The sequence below is a fragment of the Anguilla rostrata genome, chromosome 8, assembly GCF_018555375.3.
Source record: "Anguilla rostrata isolate EN2019 chromosome 8, ASM1855537v3, whole genome shotgun sequence".
NCBI classification, from domain to species: Eukaryota; Metazoa; Chordata; class Actinopteri; order Anguilliformes; family Anguillidae; genus Anguilla; species Anguilla rostrata.
This window is the reverse complement of record NC_057940.1, coordinates 9684242-9709347: the sequence shown is the minus strand read 5'-3', so window position 1 is coordinate 9709347 and position 25106 is coordinate 9684242. Positions and strand designations below refer to the sequence as shown.

At 45.2% G+C, this 25106-nt stretch overlaps 1 protein-coding gene across 1 annotated transcript in view; it reads right to left on the bottom strand.

Moving 5' to 3' along the window:
• Positions 1–3907: 3907 nt before the first annotated feature.
• Positions 3908–25106, bottom strand: part of LOC135260310 (MAGUK p55 subfamily member 7-like) — a 64783-nt gene continuing 43584 nt past the window's right edge. The window contains exons 9-15 of the mRNA XM_064345554.1: positions 23743–23836; positions 15904–16068; positions 11384–11464; positions 8758–8851; positions 5937–6045; positions 5352–5495; positions 3908–4445 (exon numbers count right to left, since the gene is read on the bottom strand). Of these exons, the coding sequence (XP_064201624.1) occupies positions 4266–4445; positions 5352–5495; positions 5937–6045; positions 8758–8851; positions 11384–11464; positions 15904–16068; positions 23743–23836 (867 nt within the window). The 3' untranslated portion in view covers positions 3908–4265. The remainder of the gene's footprint in view (positions 4446–5351; positions 5496–5936; positions 6046–8757; positions 8852–11383; positions 11465–15903; positions 16069–23742; positions 23837–25106) is intronic.

Below are 25106 nucleotides of genomic sequence, written 5' to 3'. Positions count from 1 at the left end.
CCTTGAAAATGCTTAAACTGTATGGGAGAATATCATTACTAGATGGAGAACTGTAATTTTGGCTTTTAAGAAATGTGAATATTTTGGACTTGTAAGTGTCCATGTTTTCTTTGGACCCGATCACTGCTCGTCAAATATAGTAAAAAGCAAAATATATTTATGAATGTACAGCTTTATGGCAAAAAATAACCATGGCAGATTTCTTCAGCTTGTACATATATGCCCACAGAAACCACACTTTCAGAGTATATTTACCAGTGTTTATTTACAAAGACTGGGTCCTCATATTCAATCAAACTGCAGTTTGTTTATTTTTTTTTTTTGGAATATACATTTATTTACCTATAAATGTATCTGTGTGAAAACTAAACCGAGCCTTTATGACAGGACATAGCAATGGCAAAATAAAAAATAAAAATTAAAACTGTTACAAACACTTTCTTTTCAGTCAATGGAACATCAAACTCTCTTCACTACCAGTATATTGGACATTTTCTTTGCCGTGTGTTGGTCTTAAGGTTTAAAAGTCACTGACACAATAATAATAATAATAATTATTATTATTATTATTACTTTTTTTTTTTTACAGAAAAAAGTACTGTTATGCTTCAGAAGACATTTATGCACTTGTGTAAATCTATTTAAGTGCATTTGTTGGTTTCAGTCATTTGAGGAGGGATTTTGGTGCATGCCACCTTTGTTCTTTTCTTTGTTTGCGTAAAGCACTTTGGGATGCATTTTGTATGAACGGGGTGTTGCACAAATAAAGATTAATGTTATTAACTGCACCCGAGTGCATTCAAACAGGTAACAGTGAAGGCTAAATCTCCAGCCAGCAGCCAGCAGCGCTTCAGCTGGGACCGGTGCGGAGTGACATGGGGGATTCTGGGTAATTAAACTGCCGACACTTGTGTTAAGCTCTCTCCGGACGCTTTTCCTGCGGACCAGCTGTCAGGCGCCGGGCCGGGAATCGCTCACTCGGTGCGTCATTTAAAAGGATTCTCGCGGCCAGACTCTGCGCTGCTCTCTCCCTGCTGCCCCGGGACCGCTCGAATAACTCCAGCCTAACGTCAACACCTGCTGACACCTGCTCTGCAAAGACAATCTGAGCGCCCTGCTTTGGTCATTTACCCCACCTCCACCACCAAATAAAAAGTTTTTTTTTTTTTACTCTGCCAGCTCCATACTGCACCGACCATGCAAAAACTTCGGTTATTGCTGTGAAATATTTCATGTTGGAACTCTTCAACGGAGTATAAAGAAGAATAAGCCATAAACCACAAGATTTAATGAAGGAGGCATTAATAAAATTGGAAAATAAATTGAATAACATTAATTTGAATTGGGTCTTGCTTTCTGTGTCAGGTATCCTGGCTGTTTAATGGCACCCATAAAGCATTTGTGTGCGTGTGTGTGAGAGAGTGCATGCGTGTGCGTATGTGTGTGTTTGTGTGTGCGTGTGTGTGTCTTCTCTGTCGGAGTGCCTTTTGTACTGTAGGTGATGAGCCTGACCTTAATTCTGGAAGACTGCAGTATGTGCGGGCTTTTGTGATTACTTCTCAATAAGTGGACAGCTTAGGCCTTGGGAACAAGCCGCGTGAACTCCAGACAATCGTCCACTTGCAGTAATCACTTAAGTGCCGAAAAACACCAAAAAAAAAAACAGCAGACACTATATGGCTCTCCAGGGCGGTGTCTCACACCCTTACCTTAAATGAATTCGAATCGTGGCAGCGCATTAAAAAAAAAAAAAAAGCACGCGGTGAAATAAACTAGCGCGTACGATCTCGGGTTTCCATCCTGCGTCCTCCGGCGAGACGCGGCAGAACGTTCGCGCGCCTGCGTAACTAACAGCCACCTGTCGCCGCGCTGCGTAACTCTCTCAGCGCCGTCGCCAAGGGTTACGGCGGGAGCCGCGCCGCCGCTTCTCCCGCCGCACATCTGGCGCTGCGGCGCGCGAGCTGTAAGTTTTCGGCGTCTCCGACGGGTCCCCGGGCCCGCCGTCCGCGCTCTCCCCAGTCTCCTGAAAGCTCTCCAAAAGGCGGCGCGCAGCCTGCGTCGTTTCTCACGATGACTGTCTGAGCGCCTAAACTGTTTTGAAACTGTAGATTAAGAGCAATTTCTTTCTGTCCCGATAACATGTAGGTTTTGTCTTACAAGGAATGTACAGCCTCGTTTTATATTACACACAAACAGATAGATAAATCAACAATACCCTACAACTAATCAAACAAGCACAGGTTCACGTGCTGCTAAAAAGTGTAAGAATAAAAAAGTTATGGTCGTAGACAAATACAGTGGTTAAAAAAGATTAAAAGCAGGTGCGCTGCCCAGTTATTACATACAGATTTCAACATTGTATTAACAATTGTATTAACATAGCCATATAAAGACACTTCTGAAGACTGATCGAGCTTTTGGGTGGTCAGAGAATTTTAGAAAGCACAAAAACGCTATAATTCAATTTCTAGTCATATTCTAGTTTGGTAAGCAGCACAAGTAACAATGGAGCTTTCCTACAATAGCTTTATAAATGAAGAGATGCGGGTGAATGGACCTAGATAGACGTAAAGCTAAACCAGATAATTCTTTGAGAAGACAAGCTTATGGAATTAGAGACTGAAGCAGCAGTAAAGCTGTCTGGTTGTACGGCTGGAGCGTACAGAGAAGACTCGTGCCAAGATGGTTGGTTTGTCTTTTAACGCACTTTCCCAACGGTTATTTTTGGAAAATCCAAAAAAATAAAAATAAAAATAAAAAAGATTCAGCTCATCATCGTAAATTAAATTATGCCTTCCCGCTTGATGTACAATACACGACTTAGCCTGTAATCTAACAACAACAGGAAAAAAAAGCTCTGCTTTAAATCCTCAGAGCTAAATTTAAACATTTAAGGCTACTTTACAAAAATTGACAGTGAAAGCAAATGGTTTCCGCTCCCTTTTTTAGCCATAAACATGTCTTTGGTCTCTATAAAAATAAAAAATAAAATAAAAAATCTAAATGGAACGGTACACAGTTACAGTAAATAACTGCATTCTGGCTCTGATTTTCTCTGATTGGCAGTCCTGCAGAGAAACAGTCTGCACAAACTCTAAACACCAATTCAGCGCTTTCGCTGGATTTGTTCTACGTGAACCAAAGCAGCCATCGCTGCCATGCAGAAGGCCAATCAAGCGCTTAGTCCACTGATGGATGTGGATGATTTAAAATACACAAATGAAATCCTGCATCGTTTTAAGGGCCAAACTACACGCAAGTAGCTACAGTTGTTTATTTTATGCTAATTGTCCAACTATTTGTGGTGCAGTTTGCATTGACCTTTATCACACCTCACGGGATTCAGCAATAATAGATTCTAATCTTTATTTCTAAATATTCCATTCCGTTTTCTGTTCATTTGGTTTAAAGGGGACGTTCACGCAAAAAACAAATAAATAACTTTTTCCATATATATTTCCATCCAGATAGTTTCGTCGAGATTTGACGAGTTTTTTTGATGCCCGCTGCAGCTCACCCTGATACAGCCGACCTCAATGGGGCCAATGTTTGCGGTGCTCGAAGTGCCAAAACTTTACATTTGAAAAACCCAACAGCAACATCTCTTTCCAAATGCTGAATACTGGCCTGCTTTGGTTAACACTGCACAGATGTACACAGCTGGCGTACTCCGTAGAAAGCGGGTTTTTATGAAACCATGCACAACAAGGTCTGTGGATGTTCACGAGTAACCGTGCCATTATATTTGGAAAGAGACATTGCTGCTGATTTTTGGGTGAACTGCCCCTTAAAATTATCCCAATTTATATCTACATTTTCCTATACTAAGTAATTATTAAATGCCAGACTCAAGCCCTGATAAGTGCCAAAACTTTACATTTGAAAAACCCAACAGCAACATCTCTTTCCAAATGCTGAATACTGGCCTGCTTTGGTTAACACTGCACAGATGTACGCAGCTGGCGTACTCCGTAGAAAGCGGGTTTTTATGAAACCATGCACAACAAGGTCTGTGGATGTTCATGAGTAACCGTGCCATTATATTTGGAAAGAGACATTGCTGCTGATTTTTGGGTGAACTGCCCCTTAAAGTTATCCCAATTTATATCCACATTTTCCTATACTAAGTAGTTATTAAATGCCAGACTCAAGCCCTGATCTGATTGGTTGATTACCCATGTCAGGTATCAGGACACACTGGGATGTGGGGGGAGGGGGGGTCTAAATATCCCTGATTTCTCAGTATGACGTCCCCTTTACATGTTTTAACGAGGCACCCAGGATTTGGGGATCCACTGAATCTCTGTCTCCAGCTTTTCCAAGGCCAAGCTCAGCTCTCTGAAGGCAAGGGCCATGTCCTCGTTGACGATGGTCTTCTCAAACAGGTGTCCGTACCTGTCCTCCATCTCCTGGGTGGAGTCAATCATTTCCTGGAAGTCTTCCTCCTTTTAGACAGACAAACGATTACAATTTATTTACCAAATCATTGTGGCATGGGGAAGCAAGCAGAAATTAGACACTGTATTCTTTATTAAAGACCTGTGTAATAGTTCCAAAATGATGCTAATTACTACTTAATTGATTAGTGGATGGTTAACGCAAAAATCATTTATAGTATTCATATACTGTAGAGAAATAAATCGTATTGGCGTGACCCAGACAGGGAGGTGCTGGGTGAGAACGTCAGTCCTGGAGGGGTGTGGGGGGGCGTTAGGTAAGAGGTTCATGGGGCACACCTGTAGTTCACCCAGAGGGGGGTGGGGGGAACGTTTAAATATAAGTCTTATTGTTAATGTGTATAACGTGTGTGAAAACAGCAGGGTGTTGGGGAGCATGAGACGAGGAGAGTGAGAGGAGATCAAACAGGCTGAATAGAATCCATCAGCACGTATAGCGCCCTGCAGAGACGTGGTAATGGAGTACAGGTGCGGCTCACCTGCTGTGTGTGCGCGCAGTGTGGGGTGAGCGAGAGAGAGAGAGGATTACCTCATCACCTGGGTTTCTGATAGACGGGTGCCAGACACTGGCTATCTTCCAGGGCGTTCTGACATTAATGGATTGACATTGTGTGCTACAACCCACAGGCTATGCAAGCAATTGGATTATCAAAAACAAGACCAGATTACAACCTAGTATATGGCTGGACCTGACGCACGTGATCCGGCCGACCAATGGTGTAACTTCATAACTCGGCCGACCAATGGTGTAACTTCATCAGTCACTCAGTCACTCAGTCAGTCACAGACATTCGCATTTGTAGAGCTGGCCCCGCTGGTGCAGTCCAGCCCAAAAAAAATTATTGGTCGTAATTTATCATTCGCCAGGAATCTCGGCATCCCGCCGTACGTTACCGTGAACGGCTCGGCCGAACCCTCTCCGTCTCGTCTGCGGGTGACTTTCGCGTTCCTCCGGCTCAGCCGCAGCTCCTCCATCGGAGGGGGCTTCACGAAAACCACGTAAGGCTTGAACTCGGCCGTCCGTAAGCGCTGGATCCTCTGCAGGGGACCCAAGGGAACAGCGGCACTCACTGGGTCTTCTGCCTGGGAACGGTCCTCAGAGCCTCATTCGGGCAGCTAACTATCCATGCAAGTCTCCGGGGAAACATTTGGGCGTGATTATAATGTATTTATTTATTTAACTTTTTATTGTTTTTTTTTGGCTGGTTACACAGTAGTACCCTTGGACAGTAATGGATATTTTATGGGGGGGAAGGCTATAGCTTTTGACAAGGTTGATTTCAATTCATGTGTGTTGCTTTACCAAAAAAAAAACTTATTTTAAAGCAACTTTTTTGAAAAAATTATAATAGCAAGGAGTAGTAATAATAATTAGTATCTAAATGTATAAAATAACAAACTGGAAGAAATGAAATGAAAAAATTGGGAAATGAATCTGGTGCGATTCTCCAGTGTAATTTTCACTGCACCGGTGCTTACATGGGGCGGGACGTCCAGCAGGCACACCTGGTTCCCCTGCAGGATGGAGCGGACCGAATCCAGGCTTGTCCCGTAGTAATGTCCCCTGTACTCCCCGTGCTCAATGAACCTGGCCGGGAAAAAGAGAGCCACAACGGTGATCACAGAAACGACTCCGCAAAACCTTTACTGTTTACAAAGGGGCTAAACAAACAGCAACAACAGTCCCTAAAGCCTTACAGGAGAAAGTCAGATGTGCTTAAATTTGAAAGACAAACTCCGAAGAAAACATGTACTGTATATTTAAGAATCATTTTCATATGTATACCGGTATGTAAAAAATGAATAAATAAATCAACTTCAATTTTATATACGGAGCTAGGCCTACATATGGCAACGTCTCAGCATGGCAAAGAAAAAAAAGGGGGGGGGGGGTGAATCGAGACCGCCTTTCAAAAACCGCATTTCATTTTTTCCCTGTGCAATGTCCTGGTTTAGCACTGGGGATAATCGTGTAGTGTAAATAAAACACACAGCGTCCCTCTTCGTGCTGAACGTCTGGATTACGCTCAGCTGCTGAGGAAGTTGTAGCATATTTCAGCCGATAACAATTCCAGACGTTTTGGCACTTTCGCGGTTTTTATCTAATCTTCCGAGTTATGCTTTAAATCAGTAACACCTGCTGGCTTTAAAGTCGGGGGGGAAAAGGCGGACGCCAGGATCGCGCTTAATGCGCGGGATTCTCTTCTCGGTAAAGCGAGCGAACGTGTTTCCACCGCACGATGTGATTTCGGCAATGGCCGGGCAGCGCGGTGCTTCACAAACGGGGCCGTGGACTCTTCAGCCAATCGGAGGCTTAAATGAATAACTGGTGTGCCGAAACAGAGAGAGAACCAGCGGACGCGGCAGGTTTCCAGCCTGATAAACCCCCTGCGCTTACAGCAGTTCCCCCCTCAGCAACGCGCCACATGCCCGCAGCTAGCAGTGGTACTCTCTCAAAACAGATGTGTTTGCTTTCATCACAGTCTGCGTCAAAAAAGTCTCCCTTTTTGTGACACATAAATTGTATGTTTGCAACACAAAAGCAGTAATGTGTTCAAAGTAACATAAAGGCAGTGGCACAAAAAGTGTATTGTATATTGGACACGTTCTTTTTGACAGTGCAGTCAGTGATATGAATGTTTCTTTGCTGATTGCCGCTTGTATTCTGCTGTAGCGCTGCGTGGCCTGTGTAATAAGCGCGCTCTGGAAGGGGTGTGTGTAGGAGGAGTGCGTGCATTTTGGTTGCAGCGCCCCCCTGTGTACGGGGGCGGGAGGCTCAGCAATGACCCCCCAGAGGTGCGACTGGGGATGCCAAACAGGAAATAAAAAGAAACGTGCAAAATATCTGGGGGAAAAGTGCAGGACTTCTTATCCAGTGAAGTTCAAATCCGGGTTCAAATCCAGACTGGGGCACAGCCATTTCATGTTTGACCAAAGCACTGTACATGAACTCATCGGGCCTCACTAAATATCCTGCTGTATAAAGAGGCATTACGTAGAGTTTTCCTTGATGGAGGCTAAGAAAATAAATAATGTAATTTGCTCATCCTGTTTGCTATTTGCTTTTGCAGCGCATGGCAGTTGCTTTGATGTTTAACTCAGAAAGAATGCGATGTTCGCATCCAGACAAGACTTGCGCTAACTAGGTCCATCCAAACACAGTGGAAACTACGTGTAAATGAGTTTGAGTTTCATTTTGAATTTTGAGATATTCGGGGGGGGGTTAGGAAAGATTGAAAAGATTTTGCGCAAAGCTTAGGGTTTTCCCCTGGAAAGCAGCAATCATCTCCTGTGGCACTTCTGGTGAGATTTTTTTTGCTTGGCAAAGCGACCTCTCGAGCATAAAAAATGCGACGAAGCGAAACAAAACCAGATAAATTGCGGATTTTCTCCCCCTAATTTCCACCCCTAGAGCCCTGCTGCGGCCCACAGCAATGCATGTCATGCGGTTCCGCAGCACAGATGCAATTGAATGACGCAGGATGTCACTGGGCAACGCAGGCTGACATCAAATATGTGCAGCGAGGCGGCCTGCTTTGTCTTTAACTGAAGGAAAACCCAGATCGGTCGCTTTGTCCAGTTATCAGCTGCCATTTCAAACTGTTTTTGAATTTGAAATTAAATGGCTTAAATGAGCTCAGTAGCTCCACAATGTTCAACAGTGTTCCTGCAGCCAATCAAACTGCACAAAAAAAATCTATATTGAATGAATATATTCCATATTTCACCTGTAGCCAATCCTGGTGCTCCATATTGGTTCTGAAGAGCCAATCTGAGTGTTCTATAATGAATTGTGCACAAAAGATTCCTTGGAAAACCCTTTCATTGGTTTATCTAATGAGTATGACTTACAGACTTCAAATGTACTGTATGTCTGATGTGGACTCGAAATCAATTTGAAATGTTTCATTGAAAGAAGTTAATAACAGTATGAATTTGTTGTGTTAATAGAGCCACACTATTTGGCGCTGAGTAGAGTAAACCTTGTGTAAGCATTGGGTAAACAATTCACATTGTGTCATTAAAAGAAGTTAATAAGAATATAACATGATGTAACATAGCATAACATAAAATAATGACGAGAACAGGCCATTCAGCCCAACAATGCCCGCCATTTTCCTAACTAAATTGCACTTAGTGCTCTGATTACCTACAGGGTGATATGATTTTGTTGATTTAATAGAGCCCCATTAGTTGGTGCTGATTGGGGTCAATACTTTGCCTACACACAGTTGTACTGGGGACCATCCCCCCAGTGTACTGCAGCCACAGTGGGGCCTGTATGCTGGGAGGGACCTACTTGTTGTCGATGATGTCGGCCTCGAACTGCGGTTTGGAGACAAACTTATACTCCACCCCATCCTTCTCCTCACCTCTCTTGGTCCTGGTGGTGTCTGCAAGTGAGAGAGAAAATTAAGGACCGATTTTGATTGAATTGAGGCTACAGAACTGAACTGTGAGTCACATTTTAAGGATTTTTTTATTTTTAATTTTAAGTATTGACAACATTTAGTGTGAGTCTGATATGAGTCAAAGTTAAGGGCGAATGTTGATTGAATCCAGGCCACTACAGTATATTTAATTGCAAGCCATAGTTAATGCTAAGTTTTGATTGAATAAAGACCACTGTACGTACAGCTGACTTAGCTGACTGAAAACCAGCAAAGGGCATTTCTGTGGCTCAGCAGTGGGTTCGCTGCATAGAGAAGGCCCCGGTGGGGGGGGTTGGGGGTGACTGGGGGGACGGAGGGGAGGGCGTGTTCGGGGGGGGGGGTAACGTGTTGCTTTTCCACAGCGCTTCTGTGCTCCTCCGGCGAGCGAGCCAGTGGAGTTCACCACAGGCGAGCAGCGGTGTGATTTACCGAGTCTGTGTGTCAGCTGGAGGCCCAGGAGCAAGCCCTGCGAATAATTACCGGCTCGTACGAGCGCTCGCTCTGGCCTCCCGAACCGCATATCTCATACGGACAGGCTGCGAGAGCCATTAGATAACCTGTATTTATGTATCTAATAGAGAGGCGCGTGCGTGTGTGTGTGCGCTCGCGCGTGTGTGTGCGTATGTGTGTGTGTGTGTGCATGTGTGTGTATGTGTGTGTGTGTGTGTGTGATTTTGCGTTAGAGTGATTGTGTGTGCGTGTGCGCGCATGTGTTTGGGTGTGTGTGTGTGAGTGAGTGTATGTGTGTGTGTATGTGTAAGTGTGAGTGTGTTTGAGAGAGCGTATGTGTGTGTAGGGATGGGGGTAGGCTGATCCTTTTTAAAGCTTAGCATCTGGTCTTTATCATTGGAGATACATAGTAAAAAAGAGAAGTTCTACCCCCCCTTCTCTGCTCCCCCCTCCCTCCCTCTCTCTTTCTCTCTCTCTTTCTCCTCTCCCTCTCTCTCTTTCTCTCTTGATTGACATGCCTTCAATCTCCTCCATGAATGCCTGCCATGAATAACAAACCAATGAGCTGAAATTAAAGCTATAAACTGAAATCAAACCTAGAAGCTGAAATTAAACCCAGAAACTGAAATGAAACCAAGGAGCTGGAATTAAATGTGGATAAAGAAATACAAATATGGATTTTATTACATAGTTTGATAAACACATGATTTTAGTAGTTGACAAAGACTGACTTTCTAAATTGACTTTCTATGTTTGTAAAGAAAATTGAGTTTGATTGTAATCAAGTTAATGGAGGGCAGGAGAGTGAATATAATGTCTCCTCTTACTCTTGTAGTGTCAGGGACATATTTAATAATAATTGTTTTCAGAAACATCTAGGTTTCTCTTTAGGTCGTTATTAGCGAGGATGCTACATGCGCACGCCGCCGCTTAAGAGAAACAATCAGCTGCTGTGGAACACGCCCCATTTTGGAACAATTAACACGCCGCGGTTCGTCGGACTCTGCCATGCGCGTTTCTCCGCGAGTCGTTGGTTCGTTCCCGCCTGGCGGGGCGCGCGGAGCGTACGGGGTCCGTTTCGGCATCCAAATTTGCGTGCGTTTTTCGACGAATGCAGGATAAGTATCCAGACTCTGTGGGTTTCCCTAAGACGCTTTGAGATCTGGCTCGCGTGTACGCCGGGTAGACATGGCCGGGCATGGGTGAGGTGGCGGCTTCCTTCAGGAGCGAATCACGGTTCGCTCCATCACTCCCGGCTGTCAAAACGGCCTCACACTGGGGAATCACCATCAAAACCGAACAGCAAGAAGACCCCCCTCAGTGTTCCTCACTGCGGCGCCACTTCTATTGGTTCTATTGGTTGACTTTGAAAGCATTTGATCGGTCACTCCAAGAGAGGTCAAAGTCAAAGGGTCAAGGGTCAGGCTGTGAACTTGATTACATTACGTTTCATAGGTATTCAGCACACCTCATATCCACAGCCAGAGGTGTCCAGTCCAGGGATCAGAAAATAAAAGTCCTGCCACGTGTTTCTTCCACCCGTGAACTCAGCCAGCTGATTTCACTCTTTAGTAAAACCTCCGGGCTGACAAACTGTGCCAATTAGCAAACCCAGGGGATTGGAACAAAATACTGGGAAGGACTTTTACTGTTTGAACCTGGATCCTCCACCTCTGAAGGTTTTGGCAGCAAGCAGAAATGATACCAAGTTATCACAGCGTCACAGCTGATGTTGGCGGTTAGTACATCAACGTACAGTACAGCATAATGTTAAGTGTGATAGTAAGCTCCAGATGTAGAGTGACAGTATATTCCCTTCAGCAGTAAAAGGGTTTTGTGGTTATAGTGTTACATGTAGCAAAGGTAGCTCCAGTAAATCCATAATAAAAGCTCAGTGCTCAGCGTTAGGTGGGCCCAGATGAACATAAACAGGTGTTTTCAGTCAGCAGCCAAAGACAAACCGTGACCTGGAAGTATTGACTTACACGGGAGGATTACAGCAAAGTGCCAAAGATGAACGGTGACCCGGAAGTACTAACTTACACGGGACGGTTACGCCGAAGTGCTGGGGGTCAGAGATCAGCAGTCTCCTTTTCATTTCACTGACACCAACTCCCCTGGGTCCTGGGGAACAAAGCCAGAATGATTAATATATTTACAAATTAATAGCAGTGCTCATTACTCATTAGACAGGTAATAATATACCGTTAAAACAATAAAATGCAGTTAAACAGCATTCATTTCATTTTGTTAGTCAGTTTTGCAAATGCCATGATAAATATGTGCTATTCAGTATACGAGGGATCTTGGTTGGAACAGGTCTGTCAGTTGTCTGCATTGCATGTGGAAGTCTTATAAAGTATCTCTTGACTTTATGGGTTCTTTAATAATTTTTTTTTGTCTTGTGTGGGGATCGTGTCGTAGTGTTCAGACATCAGAGTTGATGCAGTATATATTTTACCTGCAATGTAGGTTCTAACAATGTTGCTCATGTGCATGGATGTATAACACGCACATGCACGCTCACACACACACACACACACACACAGTCCAGTCAGGACAACATGTACTCTTTTAGAGTTAAAAGTACTCTATCAAAGTTGATTTGACACTCAAGAGTTTTCGCTGTGCGTGCGCACACACCCACTCAAAGCCTGTCTAGACACATTTGCTCCGTTTTCAGGAGCAACCCCCACCCCACCTGACTCACCCCCCCCCAAAAAAACGAAGCCCTGCTGGAGCAGCTGCTTCTCCTATCACTGAGATCGACTAACGCGCGGCGTAAAATACTGACTCCTATCTGCGGCCGGGGAGTCACGCGTTCCTCCCGAAACGTGTATCGCGGCGGTTCGGAGTTACCCTTACCCCCCTCTCTCCCCAAAGCCACGTTACCGCGCCAGGCACAGCAGTCCATCCAGGGCGCACGGTAACTTAAAGAGACCCTGCAATCTGCCTCTGGGGGACGGCGGGGGGGGGAACGGGGGCACGTTTCTGCACTCGACCGAACATCCCGAGTCAGCCTACCGCGGTGACCCCAACCACCGCCGCCGCCGCCGCGAGCCGCCGTACCCCGCCGGCATCGACCGGGACGCCCGAAACGCCGCGTCGCTTTCAGTCTCGCGTGAAACGGCCTCGCCTCGCCGCGGGTCCCTTCTCACGGCGAGTGCGTACGGCGGAGAGGGAGGTGAAACGCCCGCCGCCGGACGCCGCTACGCCAGGGAGTCTCTCCCGCGTTCGGTGGCGTCCCTGGCGGTGCGGTTCAGAGGAGAAGGTTTGGATGAAAGACAAAAGGAACCCAATCAAATTTGAGCAGGATAGTTGTGGTGGTGATGGTGGGGCGGGGTTCATTGTGAAACTGTCATCATAATAGTTCATAGTTCAGCAATAGTCAACAAGCTGTCCGTATAATAGATCATTCATCCTGTGCTATTATTTCCATTTTTTCATTCTCGGTCAAATTCGGCCACCCTTGGGGGAGACTGCACAGTAAAATCTCCAGTATTAATTCAAGTCCATTGTATATGAATCCAACAGGGGACAAGTGTATGCTATCACGGAAAAAATGTGCTAACTCAGAGTTGATTTAATTCTGAAAGTTTTACCGAGCGCTGATCGATCTCAGAACAGCAGCAGAGATTTTTGGGATCCATTTCTGCCGCGTCTAAGAAACTGTTGTCTCTGTAGGGACCTTTCTAAGGCTTCCTGCTTATCGCCTGAAATATCTGAAATGATGTGGCGCTGCAGTTTTACGACATAGCCCGCTGTAGACCTTGAAATCAGTGCTGGTGAGTTCGGGCGAGGGCTTTTTTGTTTTTTTTTACGACCGCTCGTCTGTCTTGGCGGAACACAGCGGGTGGACCTCATTCGAATCGCAACAGGAGCTGTTGGTACGAGACCAGGCTGCGTGGTTTCTCTGGGTTACGCCGGAACGAGCCGGAAAGCGTCTGTGTTGACGCTTTGCTGTTGGATTAAAAAATGAACTCCCTCACAACTTCTCAGCTTCCCTACCCTGATTCCACAAATGACATCATCTGCACGCTGTCCCATGTTACCACCTTTAATATATTGCGCATTTCATCATTTCATCATTTCATCGCACTCCTATTAAGTTTAAAGACTCCAGGCTTAGCCTCTCTCTGCCAAATGAGAAAAGCTGTGAGCTGTTTTATTTGTTAAATATCTAAGCCTGTGGTACAGTGACCGTTCAGCAATTACAAAACCTAATTTGACAGAAAATTTCCAACACCAATCCAGCAAGTTCTTTTTTTTTTGTCTTCTCAATTGCATTCGGAGTTCCCCTCCACTTTTTTTTTTAAAATGTAGTGGTGTTCTTACGAGCTGCTGTGTTGAACAACTGCTGGTCAAAGTGTCGGACTCGATCACCGGCTTCCTTAGAGAGCCCGCTTGTGTCATTTGAACTTTGAAAGCGCCGGCCCCGAGCTCTGAGCAGATCAGAGGCAGTTACTGCTGAGGGCCCAGAGCGGGCCAGAAGTCTGTCTCCCTCGACCAAACCACTGTCGCCGGGCGACGGGGGGATGAAAAGGGAGGCATGACTTAACTGAGCTCAAACCCTCAAAGGCTATTGTATGGATCCGATCAAACAAATGACGTTGTATATTCAAAATTGTGAGAATGCCGTGTGCCGGTGACGCCATAAAGCTGACGTGTGACACAGTGGGAAGAACTTGGGTGTGAATTGAAAAGAGTGATCGAATCTTAAGAACTAATCAACCGTTGACCCTGAGCCCAGGTACTTAACCGAGAAGGCTGTTGTCATTTGATCCAGTGTAAAAGGACTACACAAACAGAGCTGTGGTGTAGCTCAGTGAGCGTGATGCCAGATGCCGGTGACTGCATGTTCAGTATCCACGGCCATCAGGGTCCTGGCCTGTTTGTTGCTCCCCGTCATTAAGCTGGGCTTGAGCTAGCGGTTGCACGTAGGGTCATCCCACATTGTTTGCATTGAACTATTTCCCCATTTTTTCTCCTCTGTTCCGCTTTGGTGCCCGCAGATTTTGCTTTGGTGGACGCCAAAGATTTCTCTACGCAGGGAAAAGCCGTGGCTATGAGCAAGCGGCCCTGCCCCTGCCTCCAGAGCTGGCGGTTCAGTGTTTGGACAAACGGGCCCGCTTTCCTGCCTCGTTTGGCCTCTCGCAAATTAACGACATCGCAAACAAAAGCCATGCGATATGTTCCCCCCGCGGGGAGCGGGGAGGGAGTCAGCGGAGGGTGAAGCAGACCTGTTGGGTCAGTGCACGTGAAATTACCCGTAGGTGTCCTCCAAATAACCCAACCCGCTGGAAAATATTTACACTGCGCTGAATGATGGGGAGAGCCTGTGACGTGCGTGGGAAAACGGGCACTTGGTGTGTGTGTGTGTGTGTGTGTGTGTGCGTGCTTGTGTGTGTGTGTGTATGTGTGTCTGTATATTCGTATGTGTTCTGTGTGTAGTTATAAGCTTTAATACGTTCCTAGCGTTAAAATTTAGTTATCACAATCCTGAAGAAAACAAAAACATATTTACATCTCTTGTTCATCTGCTTTGCAGTTTGTCTTTAATCAGATCAAACTAATATAGACAGGCGTCCCTTTTGTGTTACTCTGAAAATGCTTGGCAGTCACTGAGATTAAACTTAAACTACGTTTTAAAGTCATAGTTAAGATCCGATCACACAGCAGAAAGCTCTTATCTTAACCACATCTAACCATGACCTTGTAAATAAAAGTCCTCTATTTCAGTATTCACACAGTAAAACATCCATTGTTAATTTGATTTTAAAAGAGTACATACACTATATGACCAAAGGTGTCTGGGGCTGTTTTTCATGGTTTGGGCTAGGCCTCTATGTTCATTCAGTGAAGGCAAATCTTAATGCTACAGCATACAATAACATTCTTGACGATTCTGTGCTTCCCCAACAGTTGGGGGAAGGCCCTTTCCTGTTTCAGCATGACAGTGCCCACAGGCACGCAGTGAGGTCCATATAGAAATGGTTTTGTTGAGAACGATGTGGAAGAACTTTACTGGCCTGCACAGAGCCCTGACCTCAACCCCATCCAACACTATTGGGGTCCATTTGAAAGCCAGCTGCGGGCCAGGCCTAATCGCCCAATCGGTGCCTGACTTCACTAATGCTGTTCTAGCTGAATGGAAGCAAATCCCTGCAGAAATGCTCCAACATCTAGTATAAAGCCTTCCCAGAAGAGTGGAGGTTGTTGTAGCAGCAAAGGGTGGACAAACTCCATATCAATGCCCATAGTTTTGGATGAAATGTTTGATGTCAGGTCTCCACATACTTTTGGCCATGTAGAGTATTAGTCCAATACCGAGGACTCTTGGCCTTGGAGAGCTGCAGGGTGTACAGATTTTGTTGTTACTGGCCACTCCTAATTAAAGCAGTTAATTACACAGTTAGCTGGCCTCGCCTGGTTTCTCGGGTCTGAATTAGTCTGCTGATGTCACAGGGAGAACAAAAGCCCAGCGGGCTATTGGCTGTCCTCCTCCTCAGAGGGCGTATCACTGGACTGCATGATTAGGACCCAGACTGCAGGCTCATACTCACCGACCAGGAGCACCAGTCTGTATGGGGCCTCGGGCTGCCTGCGGTAGGGGACCACCTCCTCGTAGGTGGGGGCGTCGGCCAGGTCGTAGCACTTGCTCCGCCCACACTCGCAAAGCCCCGCCCTCCAGTTCCTCCTGCTGAGGCGGAAGCTCCTCCGCAGGCCAGCTGTCAATCAAGAAACAGCGCTTAAGTGCCCTGCTGTGTGCGTGTGTGTGTGTGTGTGTGTGATAGAGAGAGAAAGAGTGTGTGTGTGTGTGTGTGTGTGTGTGGGTGTTGTGTCTGAGATAGAGACAGAGAGAGAGAGAGAGAGCATGTGTGTGTATGTGTATGGTATGTGTGTGTGAATGTGTTTTATTAATAACCCTGTAACCTGGAGGACCTCATTGAGATTTTAAAAATCTCTTTTTCACAAGTCTCCTGGCCAAGACAGACAGCAGCACATAAAACATGGTTGCAGATGGACAATATAAAAATAAATTATAGACAATAAAGATTACAGAAGGCAAGATTTAAAAAAAAAAAAACTAGGAAAAAGACAATCACAGTAGTAAAAATTGTAAAGCCATTGTGTGTGCGCCTTTGCATGGCGTGTGTGCAGTGTGTGATTGTGTAACTCCTTGTGCATAAATTTTTTTTTTTTAATTCATTACTTCATTTCAAACAAGTATTACATGTTTTCTGCTCAATGAAATGCTAAATCAAATGTACTGAAGTGAATGGAGTTCATTACACATGGTATTGTCATGTATGTTCAGGGATCAGACTATCCAGCACTTCAGTGATGTGCAAAAACTATTTCTGCACATTCCTCTGCGCTTCTGTTTATTTCATACACATGCCAATTTTCCATCTTTACCGTTGATGCAATCCATGTGTCTTGTCATCTTGTCTAGCATCTGGTATGTTGTCTGGCTGCAGGAGGGGTCACACAGCGCATGAATGCTTGCCACATAACTCACTGCAAATCTAATGTACTGCCAGCTATTTTGTCCCGATAAACAACAGTCAACCGCGCTGTGAAATCGGGATTTTATGCGGGGAGGGTAACGTCTTTTCGCTGGAATATTTGGCCGCTCGCTTTGGCCACGTAACGGTCTCTGTCGGCCGGGGTTGGTTTATTATCGTCGGAATCTCGGAGATGTCATAACAAAGATGTCTCGACACCTGAGTTCCAAGCTCGAGATACGGATCGCAATGAACAACCTCGCGGAAGGATGGAGAGATGTGTGTAGTTTGCAGGCTACGTTTGTTCCTGTCTAGAACCGATGTTGGCTGAAGAAAACATGGATCCCGTTGTGGTTCTTCACAACGCAGCAGGCCCTTTCACGCAACACAAACATTTATGATGTAAGAAGCTGGAGTGTCACTGTGGTAGAAAGAACAACTAATCCCCTTAATGCGTGCCACAATGCTGAGAGGCTGTTAACATGCTCTAAGACTTGATTGGAAATGGATGGCGAGCTCCAGAAAGCTGACAATGTTTAATAAAAGATAATGGATTGCATTTACTTTCAGCAGATGCACTTATTCTAATCCATGAGTGACTGACACTTGCATGGAAAAATGTTAACTGTTTACATGCAGTCCATCCACACAGCTGGATATTTCCTGAAGCGGTTCAGGTTGAATATTTCGCTCATCAGCACACCATCTGTGCACTGCTGGGAACCTGTAACCTTTGAGTTACAAACCTGGTTCCCAAACTGCTATACCACAGTGCCACCCACACCCATGTGACATCTTCCCAGTGAGCATTTCTGTGGTGAAAAGTCAGTGAAATGCCGTCTGGGCATTCAGGTTGAAAACCCAGCCACTTCTGGTTGAAAAGTGAAAGTTTTCTAGCAGAGTAGGACGTAGCCAGGCTATATCCGGGTAAAACCTGAGATACAGGCCTACGGAGGTTAATCCAGTCTGTTTATTCTGGATTTTGCTCACTTAAGAGTGCCGTACAGTAAAAGGGGGTGATTACCTCGACAATACTAAAATAAATATGGTCCTGTAACACGCTCCTGCATCTATAAAACTAAATGAAACTCAAAATGATAACATGGTGAGACAAGGTTAAAGGTGAAGTCAGTGGAGTCCGTCGCTGAAGAGTCTCATTCATAGATAATGACATCGCTAGGAATTAAACGAGCCGTGTTCAGCTTTTAGGGCCTTGTTTGGAATCATGGTGAACTCCAACCTTTACCAACCTTTTCTGGTAACACTGAGCTTGCATAGGCCCACGGGGAGGGTTCTGCTGTCCCTATGGTAACGAGACTCCAAACCCCTCGCCATTTGTTTACATTTGTGAAGTACCCAGTCACACTGTACGACAAAGTATGACGGTGTCTGTGACACGACAAACTTCTACAGGTGTGCGACGTCGAGAGAAAGTGTTGTGCGTCAGGTAAAAATATGTCATTTTTGTCGAGCGAAGTAAAAATTTGGCTCGAGTCCCTGCACAAGGCAAGGCCAGGTCATACGTGTTTCCACCATGAGTCAATGCAGTCATTCGGCGGACACGCTTTAACCAGAAGTGGAATTGATTCACGCGAGCCAAAACTGTACATTTAATTTGACTGTCAGAGCCAATCAGTTTGCTTGGTTTGGGCTCCTGTCCTTCAGTCATCTCTAGTGGCCAATAACAAAAAAAAATCTCTGCTCCTGATCTCTAAAGGCCACTGTAAAACGGCCCCTGCAGAAGTGACTCTGATGCCTTCAGACAGACCCATTCAGATTAGAAATTAAGTAATAACGTCTCCTCGTGGCCTGGCTCCTTCCAGAAAATACATCATAGTCCGAGGAGGAAGGGATCATCAACGCTCGTTAACTGAGGCAGGTGGAGTTAAAGGGAGCCTAGAAACGTGTCCAGTCCAGGATGAAATTACTGAACATCTGTAGTCTTGGTATCCGCATTAGTGGATATGAAAAGACAGTTTCTTTTTACTTCCTTTTTTTTCCTTGAGAGACAGACAAGGGTCTTTCTCAGGGTAACAAATTGTTGCGCTCAGGGGCATTGTGGGTAGGCTCACGGCTCATGCTAAATGACTTAACCGAAGTAACAAAGGGGGTATTAAACGAAGAAGACACGCAAACCAATGGACAAGCGCCAAAAAACAGGGACAGATGAGGCTCTTTTCAAACCTATTCGGAATCTAAAGTCATGGTATTTCAGTGCAGTTCTTTCTGCTGTACTCTCCAATGGCCCACAGTTCCACAGTACAGCCGGTACTCTGACTGAAATTCCTTTGATGCTCTCTGCAGCTGTTTTGCTGTATAGACCACAGAAACCCACACTGAAGGATTACCACCGGACAGAGCATCTTTGGGCCAAACAGGAAATGTAAAACCTGCCAACGAACAAGGACATGCACATGCACCCCCAAGAGCGTAACGACCATGAATGCAGCCTACACACTCGCCTGTCAACTCCATCCTGAGAAACAGCAGAAAACTAGACTGGGCATGAACACATGCACACATGCACATGCACACACATACACATACACAAAAACCCAAGCCAAAAAAGATAAACTAACGGACACATAAGAAGCCCCACAGGCAAAAGTAGACAAGCAGAGAGCCTCAGAGAAAGCTTCTCCCTCGATAGCTGAGGACCCCTCACCCATTTGGTCCAGCATAGTAAAAACAGGAAGTAGTGGGTCCTTCTACAGAAGGCCTTTGATTTGTGAAGGTCTGAGTTCCTAGTTGAGGATCCCACAGAGTTATCTGAGTAGATCATTCATCCCTCAACATGACTACCTCAATGTTTCCCTGTTCTCCACCTCTGCTGATGTGTGGTGAGCATTCTGGTTGGTGCTACCTTGGTTGAGGTGAGCTTACCCCCTTCACTGTGAAGTGCTTAGAGACCTTGATGGTGCTATATTTTTGTGCACCATGTTGTCTTCCTTATTTGCCCGAGATTCAAAAAAGTTGATCCACTCCACAAAATACACCCATGGGAGATGAATGGTTTTGGTATAAAAATGACCTCTAATGGGAGGTCATTGATAACCTCACCATGTTATCATTTATGCCCCTCTAATGGGACTTCACATAGCAGTGGGGCGGGGAGGGGGCTGTTCGCCAGTCCACCAGGTCTGGCAGCGTTCCTTCAGAGTTTGGGGATTGATTCGGATTCTCCCCGATCCCAAGAGCGTGTTTAAAACTCAGAGTTTGTTTGACAAGAAAAGCACGTCTCTCGGACGGCCATTAAAGCAAACGTGTTGTAAATTCATTAGAGGTGATGTGGAGGAGTGGAGCTCCTCGATCTGTCCTCACAGGCTGACAGGCAGAGAACAGCAGCATAACCAGGCCTTTTTGCCTGGAACTAAAAACCTTCCCCAGAGCCCCTTTAGCCAAGAAACCGAATTCCACCTCTCTCACCCTCCCCTCCCCACCCAAATCCCCAACTCCACAAACAATATGTGCTTTTTTTTCCCCACTTTGGTCTTATCCCAGAGGAATGAGTACTCAGAACACTGGTTTAATCTGTAGAACTTCAACATCTCAACCAATCATGTCTAACAGCTTAACTGCCGCTCCAATATCTCAACCAATCACACCTCCATTCCCAACTGTAGCTCCGACATCTCAACCAATCACTGCAGACTCGACTGCTGACACCGCGCAATTCTAGCAGGGTGGACCACAACCACGGCATGCCAATAGCGTGTCTGGTTCGGGTTGGCGGAGCTCAGCTAAGACGCTCTCGATGAAGGCTCTAGGCCCACAAGGGTCACTTCCTAGGGTCGCCATGCCCATGCATCACCACTATGTCATCTTGCATTCGACTAATAATCAAAGCAGCTCTGACTACAATCCCACGCAAAACGACAGAAGCAGACGTCAATACAACAGTGAAATACAACCTGGCTTGTACGGCAATGACGTTAAACTACACAACCGCAAAAATAATGATCCAGTTAAAATAATGTATTTTGCACTCTTAAGGCTGCACAGAAGAAAAAAAAAATCTGTTTGAACAAGATAGGCGTAATCGAATACGGAATAAATCACCCCCGTTTTCAATAGACTATACATCTTATAAATTTCAACCAGCCAATCTGGAAAATCAATCCGTATAATGAACCTTACAGAGATCCTCATTACTGCAGTGCATCTACACAGAATCTACTGTAACTGCCTGAATTTGTGATTAAAAGGGCTAGGGGGATGGTTTGGGGTTGTGGAATCCATTTAAGCAATAAGAATGATTTGCCATTCAAAGCCCAGTGGTTTTTATTTTTTTTAGGGGGGGGGCGGGGGACCTGCTTGTAGATTAGATAATCTGGTCTGGAAATAAGAGCAGTTTCTTTAATGGCATTTTGAATGCATCTCAGATTTTTCCACTGCAGAGATGGGTTGGATTCAGGAGCAGATGCCTCTTCCAGTTTCTTTTCCTCCTACACTGGCTGCTTTTCGCCTGTTCTGCTGGGTTGTTTTTAGAAGAAAAAGGTCGTCGCCGCAAGGATTTATATTTGGATTTTGATAACACTGCAAAAACAATGAGAAATAAAATAAAATGAACGCTAAAAAGCAACAGAGCTTGTGCTCGGCGTCCTCGCCCGAGTTTTCATGCCTGACTCGATCCCTCAACCCCAGCTGTAACTTTTGAGTAACTTTAAGGAAAAATCTGGGAACTGGACCCAATGCCCCCCCTCCCCTCCCCCCCTTTCATAGAGAAGGAAAATATCCCTAAAATAGAAGCTTCATAATCATATATCATTTGCTAGTTTTAAGCTCTGGCTTGTATGTTTTTTAAAAAAATCCATAAAATATAATGGAATAGAAGCACATAGGATTTGTTTAGCCTTTTAGCTCACAGCAGATATGGATTATGAATACAGGTCCGGATCTGTGCCGTTTTGAAGAGACCTTTGAGACCTCTCTGACATGCAGCAAAATATTCAGTGTAAAACTAGCTCTACCAGAGTACATTTTAATGCCAATAAAGCCTGGGATTTACATAAACACTGGTAGAGTATATTTAACACTGTTGGAGTTGATTAAACTCTAGGAATAGTACTGTGCAGGTATACATACAGGTAATTTACCCCCTCCCCAAGGGACAGCTCTCAGAAAAATAAATAAATAAATAAAATCCCTAACCAGTCCTTCCAAAGCTGCAGCCAAAGCATATTTGGGAAAACCATTTTGGGATTGATGTAATACCATATCGTGTATCCAGCTCAAATTATACTGAAAATAGCACAGCTGAGGGAGCTTGTAATGTTTTTGTTTTGCTATAAATGTATATATTTTCCCACTTTTTTAAAAATCTTTTTTTTTTTTTTTCTTCTCGCAAATTAGCAATGTCATATCGCGTTTGCGGGCTTGTCCCGTCGCTGCCATGACCTCCGAAAGCTGGGAGGAGCTCGGAGAAAGTGGGAAGGCCCTCGCGACACACGCGCGGCCGCCCGCTGCTTCTTTTAAATCCGCGGTCCGTTCCGTTGGTCGAGAGAGAGAGCCTCGGCTGGACAAAAACAATCTCGGCTCAAACTTCAGAAAATGGCAAGCTAAGAAGGTGTCTCATTTCGGTTTCCATTTTAAAATCATCTTCTTTAGCCTATTACTTGTTATTTGCGTTTTGCAGTAGGGTGCGGCCTTTGTTTAAAAAAAAACGTAATGGAGCAAAGCACTGTGGGATTGCTGGCTCTCTGGTTCCTAAGTGTGCCTTTTTGAAAGGGGCATTGGCTCTTCTTGATATCCAGGGGTGTGGTTTTAACGGTCATTGATTTGCATTACAGTAGATTTAGGTAATTTTCCATTCTCTGTATTCTGAGTTCATATTTATTTTTTCCAATTCAGGTTCTTTTTACGCTGCAGCCATTGTTTCAGAGGACTGCTGATCAGACCGCAGGCACCCAAGATCAACCAGAGAAGGCGCTCTCATGCCACATGGCAGAGAGAACTTTGCTGACTGTAACCCATCCTGGGTCATGCCATATAGTGGGGGGGCCCCAAATAGGCTAGAGGTGGGGCCCTGCCATAACCAGTTACAATGCATCGTTCTGCAGGGTTGTCTGCAACAGTTTTGCAGTCTGTTAAGGCCTGGATTTGATTCAAAACAGTAGGGTGCATTTCTGCACTAAGCAAGAGTACTTTAGCTGGATTTTGTGCCACCTGGAATCCAACTCTAATGTGCTTGCTGTTTTTAAATTTAGTTTCGGTGTTTCGGAGTTCTCTTAGCTCCACAAGTGAAAAATGAGCTGTTAAATTCAGTTCAGTTCAGTTTTATTTGTATAACACTCCTCACAAAGGATCAACGTCTCAACGCACTTTACAGACCAGATAACAACATTAGCTGGTCTGTAATCTGCTGTATGGCTGGTTTTATGATAACAGTCAGTCTGTAGGTTGACTTTGGCTAAGAGTGGGCAGGGAAGTAGGATAGGGAAATGAACTGTGATGGGGACACAGCTCTGATGGATTTGTTGGAAAAGATTCATCAGTTGAATATGACGAGGAGTATTTTTTACATGCATAATTGGAGGTAGAGTCATAAGAAGCTTAAGAACTTGTCTTTTTTAATTTAAATATTTCACCGGTATATGTACAAAACACACAAAACAAACAGTGCAGACCTGAAGGGGAAAAGCGCTAATGGGTAAATGAGCTTCACATTTTATACGAAGTTCTGCACGGGGAGAGACTCAATCACATATCTGACAACTGAGGCCATTGTATGGGAATGATAATGAGAATGAAATGGAATCTTCTATAAAAATAAGTGTATCTATTATCTATCTGGGGCCAGATTGTGACTGACTGCCCCACAGCCAATGCGTTCTTGAGGACGAAAACTGGGGGGGTGGGGGGGGGGGGTTGGGGGTGCAGGACAAGATGTCTCACCTATGTGGATCCCACTTATTGCTCCATAATCTGCTTCTCCTTCTCCTTCTCCTTCTCCTTCTGCAGTACAGCATCCCAGGGCCAGAGCAGGTGAACGGGACAGCCAGGAAAGAGGGGGAGTTCGTTAGCCCATCACAGGAAGTTCACAGATAATGGCAGAGACTCAACATCAGGAGGCTCACCCATCACCGCGCAGTGAGATAAAAAAAATCAGCACGACCGAGGATGAGCAAAGTGACTGCATCCTCCCGCAGGTTTATTTATTCATCTGGTGTTGGTCCAGTCGAGTCCCGCCGGTGCCGCGTTCTTTATGAGCTCTGCGGCTCGCGGCTCCGACGCGGGAGCTCGGAGTTACGAGCTCGGAGCGTTCCAGTGGTTACCGCCGAGCCACCGCCAGCAACATGGCGGCTGGAAAGAAGCTGCTGCTTGCTCTGACACCTTCTGAGCACCGAGAGCTTCAGAGTTTCTTCGTAATATACGATGGAGACAGTAAAACAGATATAGGACAGAAGCTAACCGTTGTCGGCCGATATTGCGTTTTCCAAAAATTTTCGTCCATTTTGAATGACTTCAGTTTCCTCCTACTCGGCGTTCTGGAATGAGATTTTCCGACTTGCGATTCCAAGTTAACGGACCGTTCCAGTGTATCTTTTTCGGTTGGAAGGTCATAATTACGAGTTTGTGAGGTATCTGGAATTCAGCGTGAGACAGAAATCTCTTAATAATGTGGATAGAGAGGCTGAATCTACAGTCGTACTGCAGGCACGGAACAGAGGGTCACAATGAGGTTACCGTGACAACCCCCTCAGATCATTGTGATGTCATGCTTGTGCTTCCCCATGTTCGAGGAGGATTACCACATAAAGTAAATAATGCTTTTGCTTTTTCCTGCATTCTATAGACTTGAATCCTTTAAGCTAAAACAAATTCCAGCAAGGAGGGCAACAAAAACATTCAGTTCAATTCAGTTCAGCTTCCACGCAGCAGTAAACCACAGCGAGTTTGACCGTACCTTCGGTTTCCTCTGCCGGAAGCACAGAAATATTAATGTAGGAAATTGTTTAAAAGAGGAACAGCATGTCAGAATAAAAGAGAGAATACAACATGAAAGGAAAGAAGGGACGTATAAACAGAAAAGTCACATACCGTGTTCGTTAGCATCTGCGCCTCGGAAAGCAAAGGAGTAAACAAGGAGATGGAAATGAGAACAGAGAGGAGAGGGAAGGGAAGGTCCGTGCCGCTGTGACGTGGCTAATGGCTGCAATGTGACATATTAATCAAGTGCAGGGAGAAGAGCACAGCTGAACCTGCGGGCCTGCATGTTCGTGAGCATGCATGTCAGTGCTCCTACAGGATGGGATTAA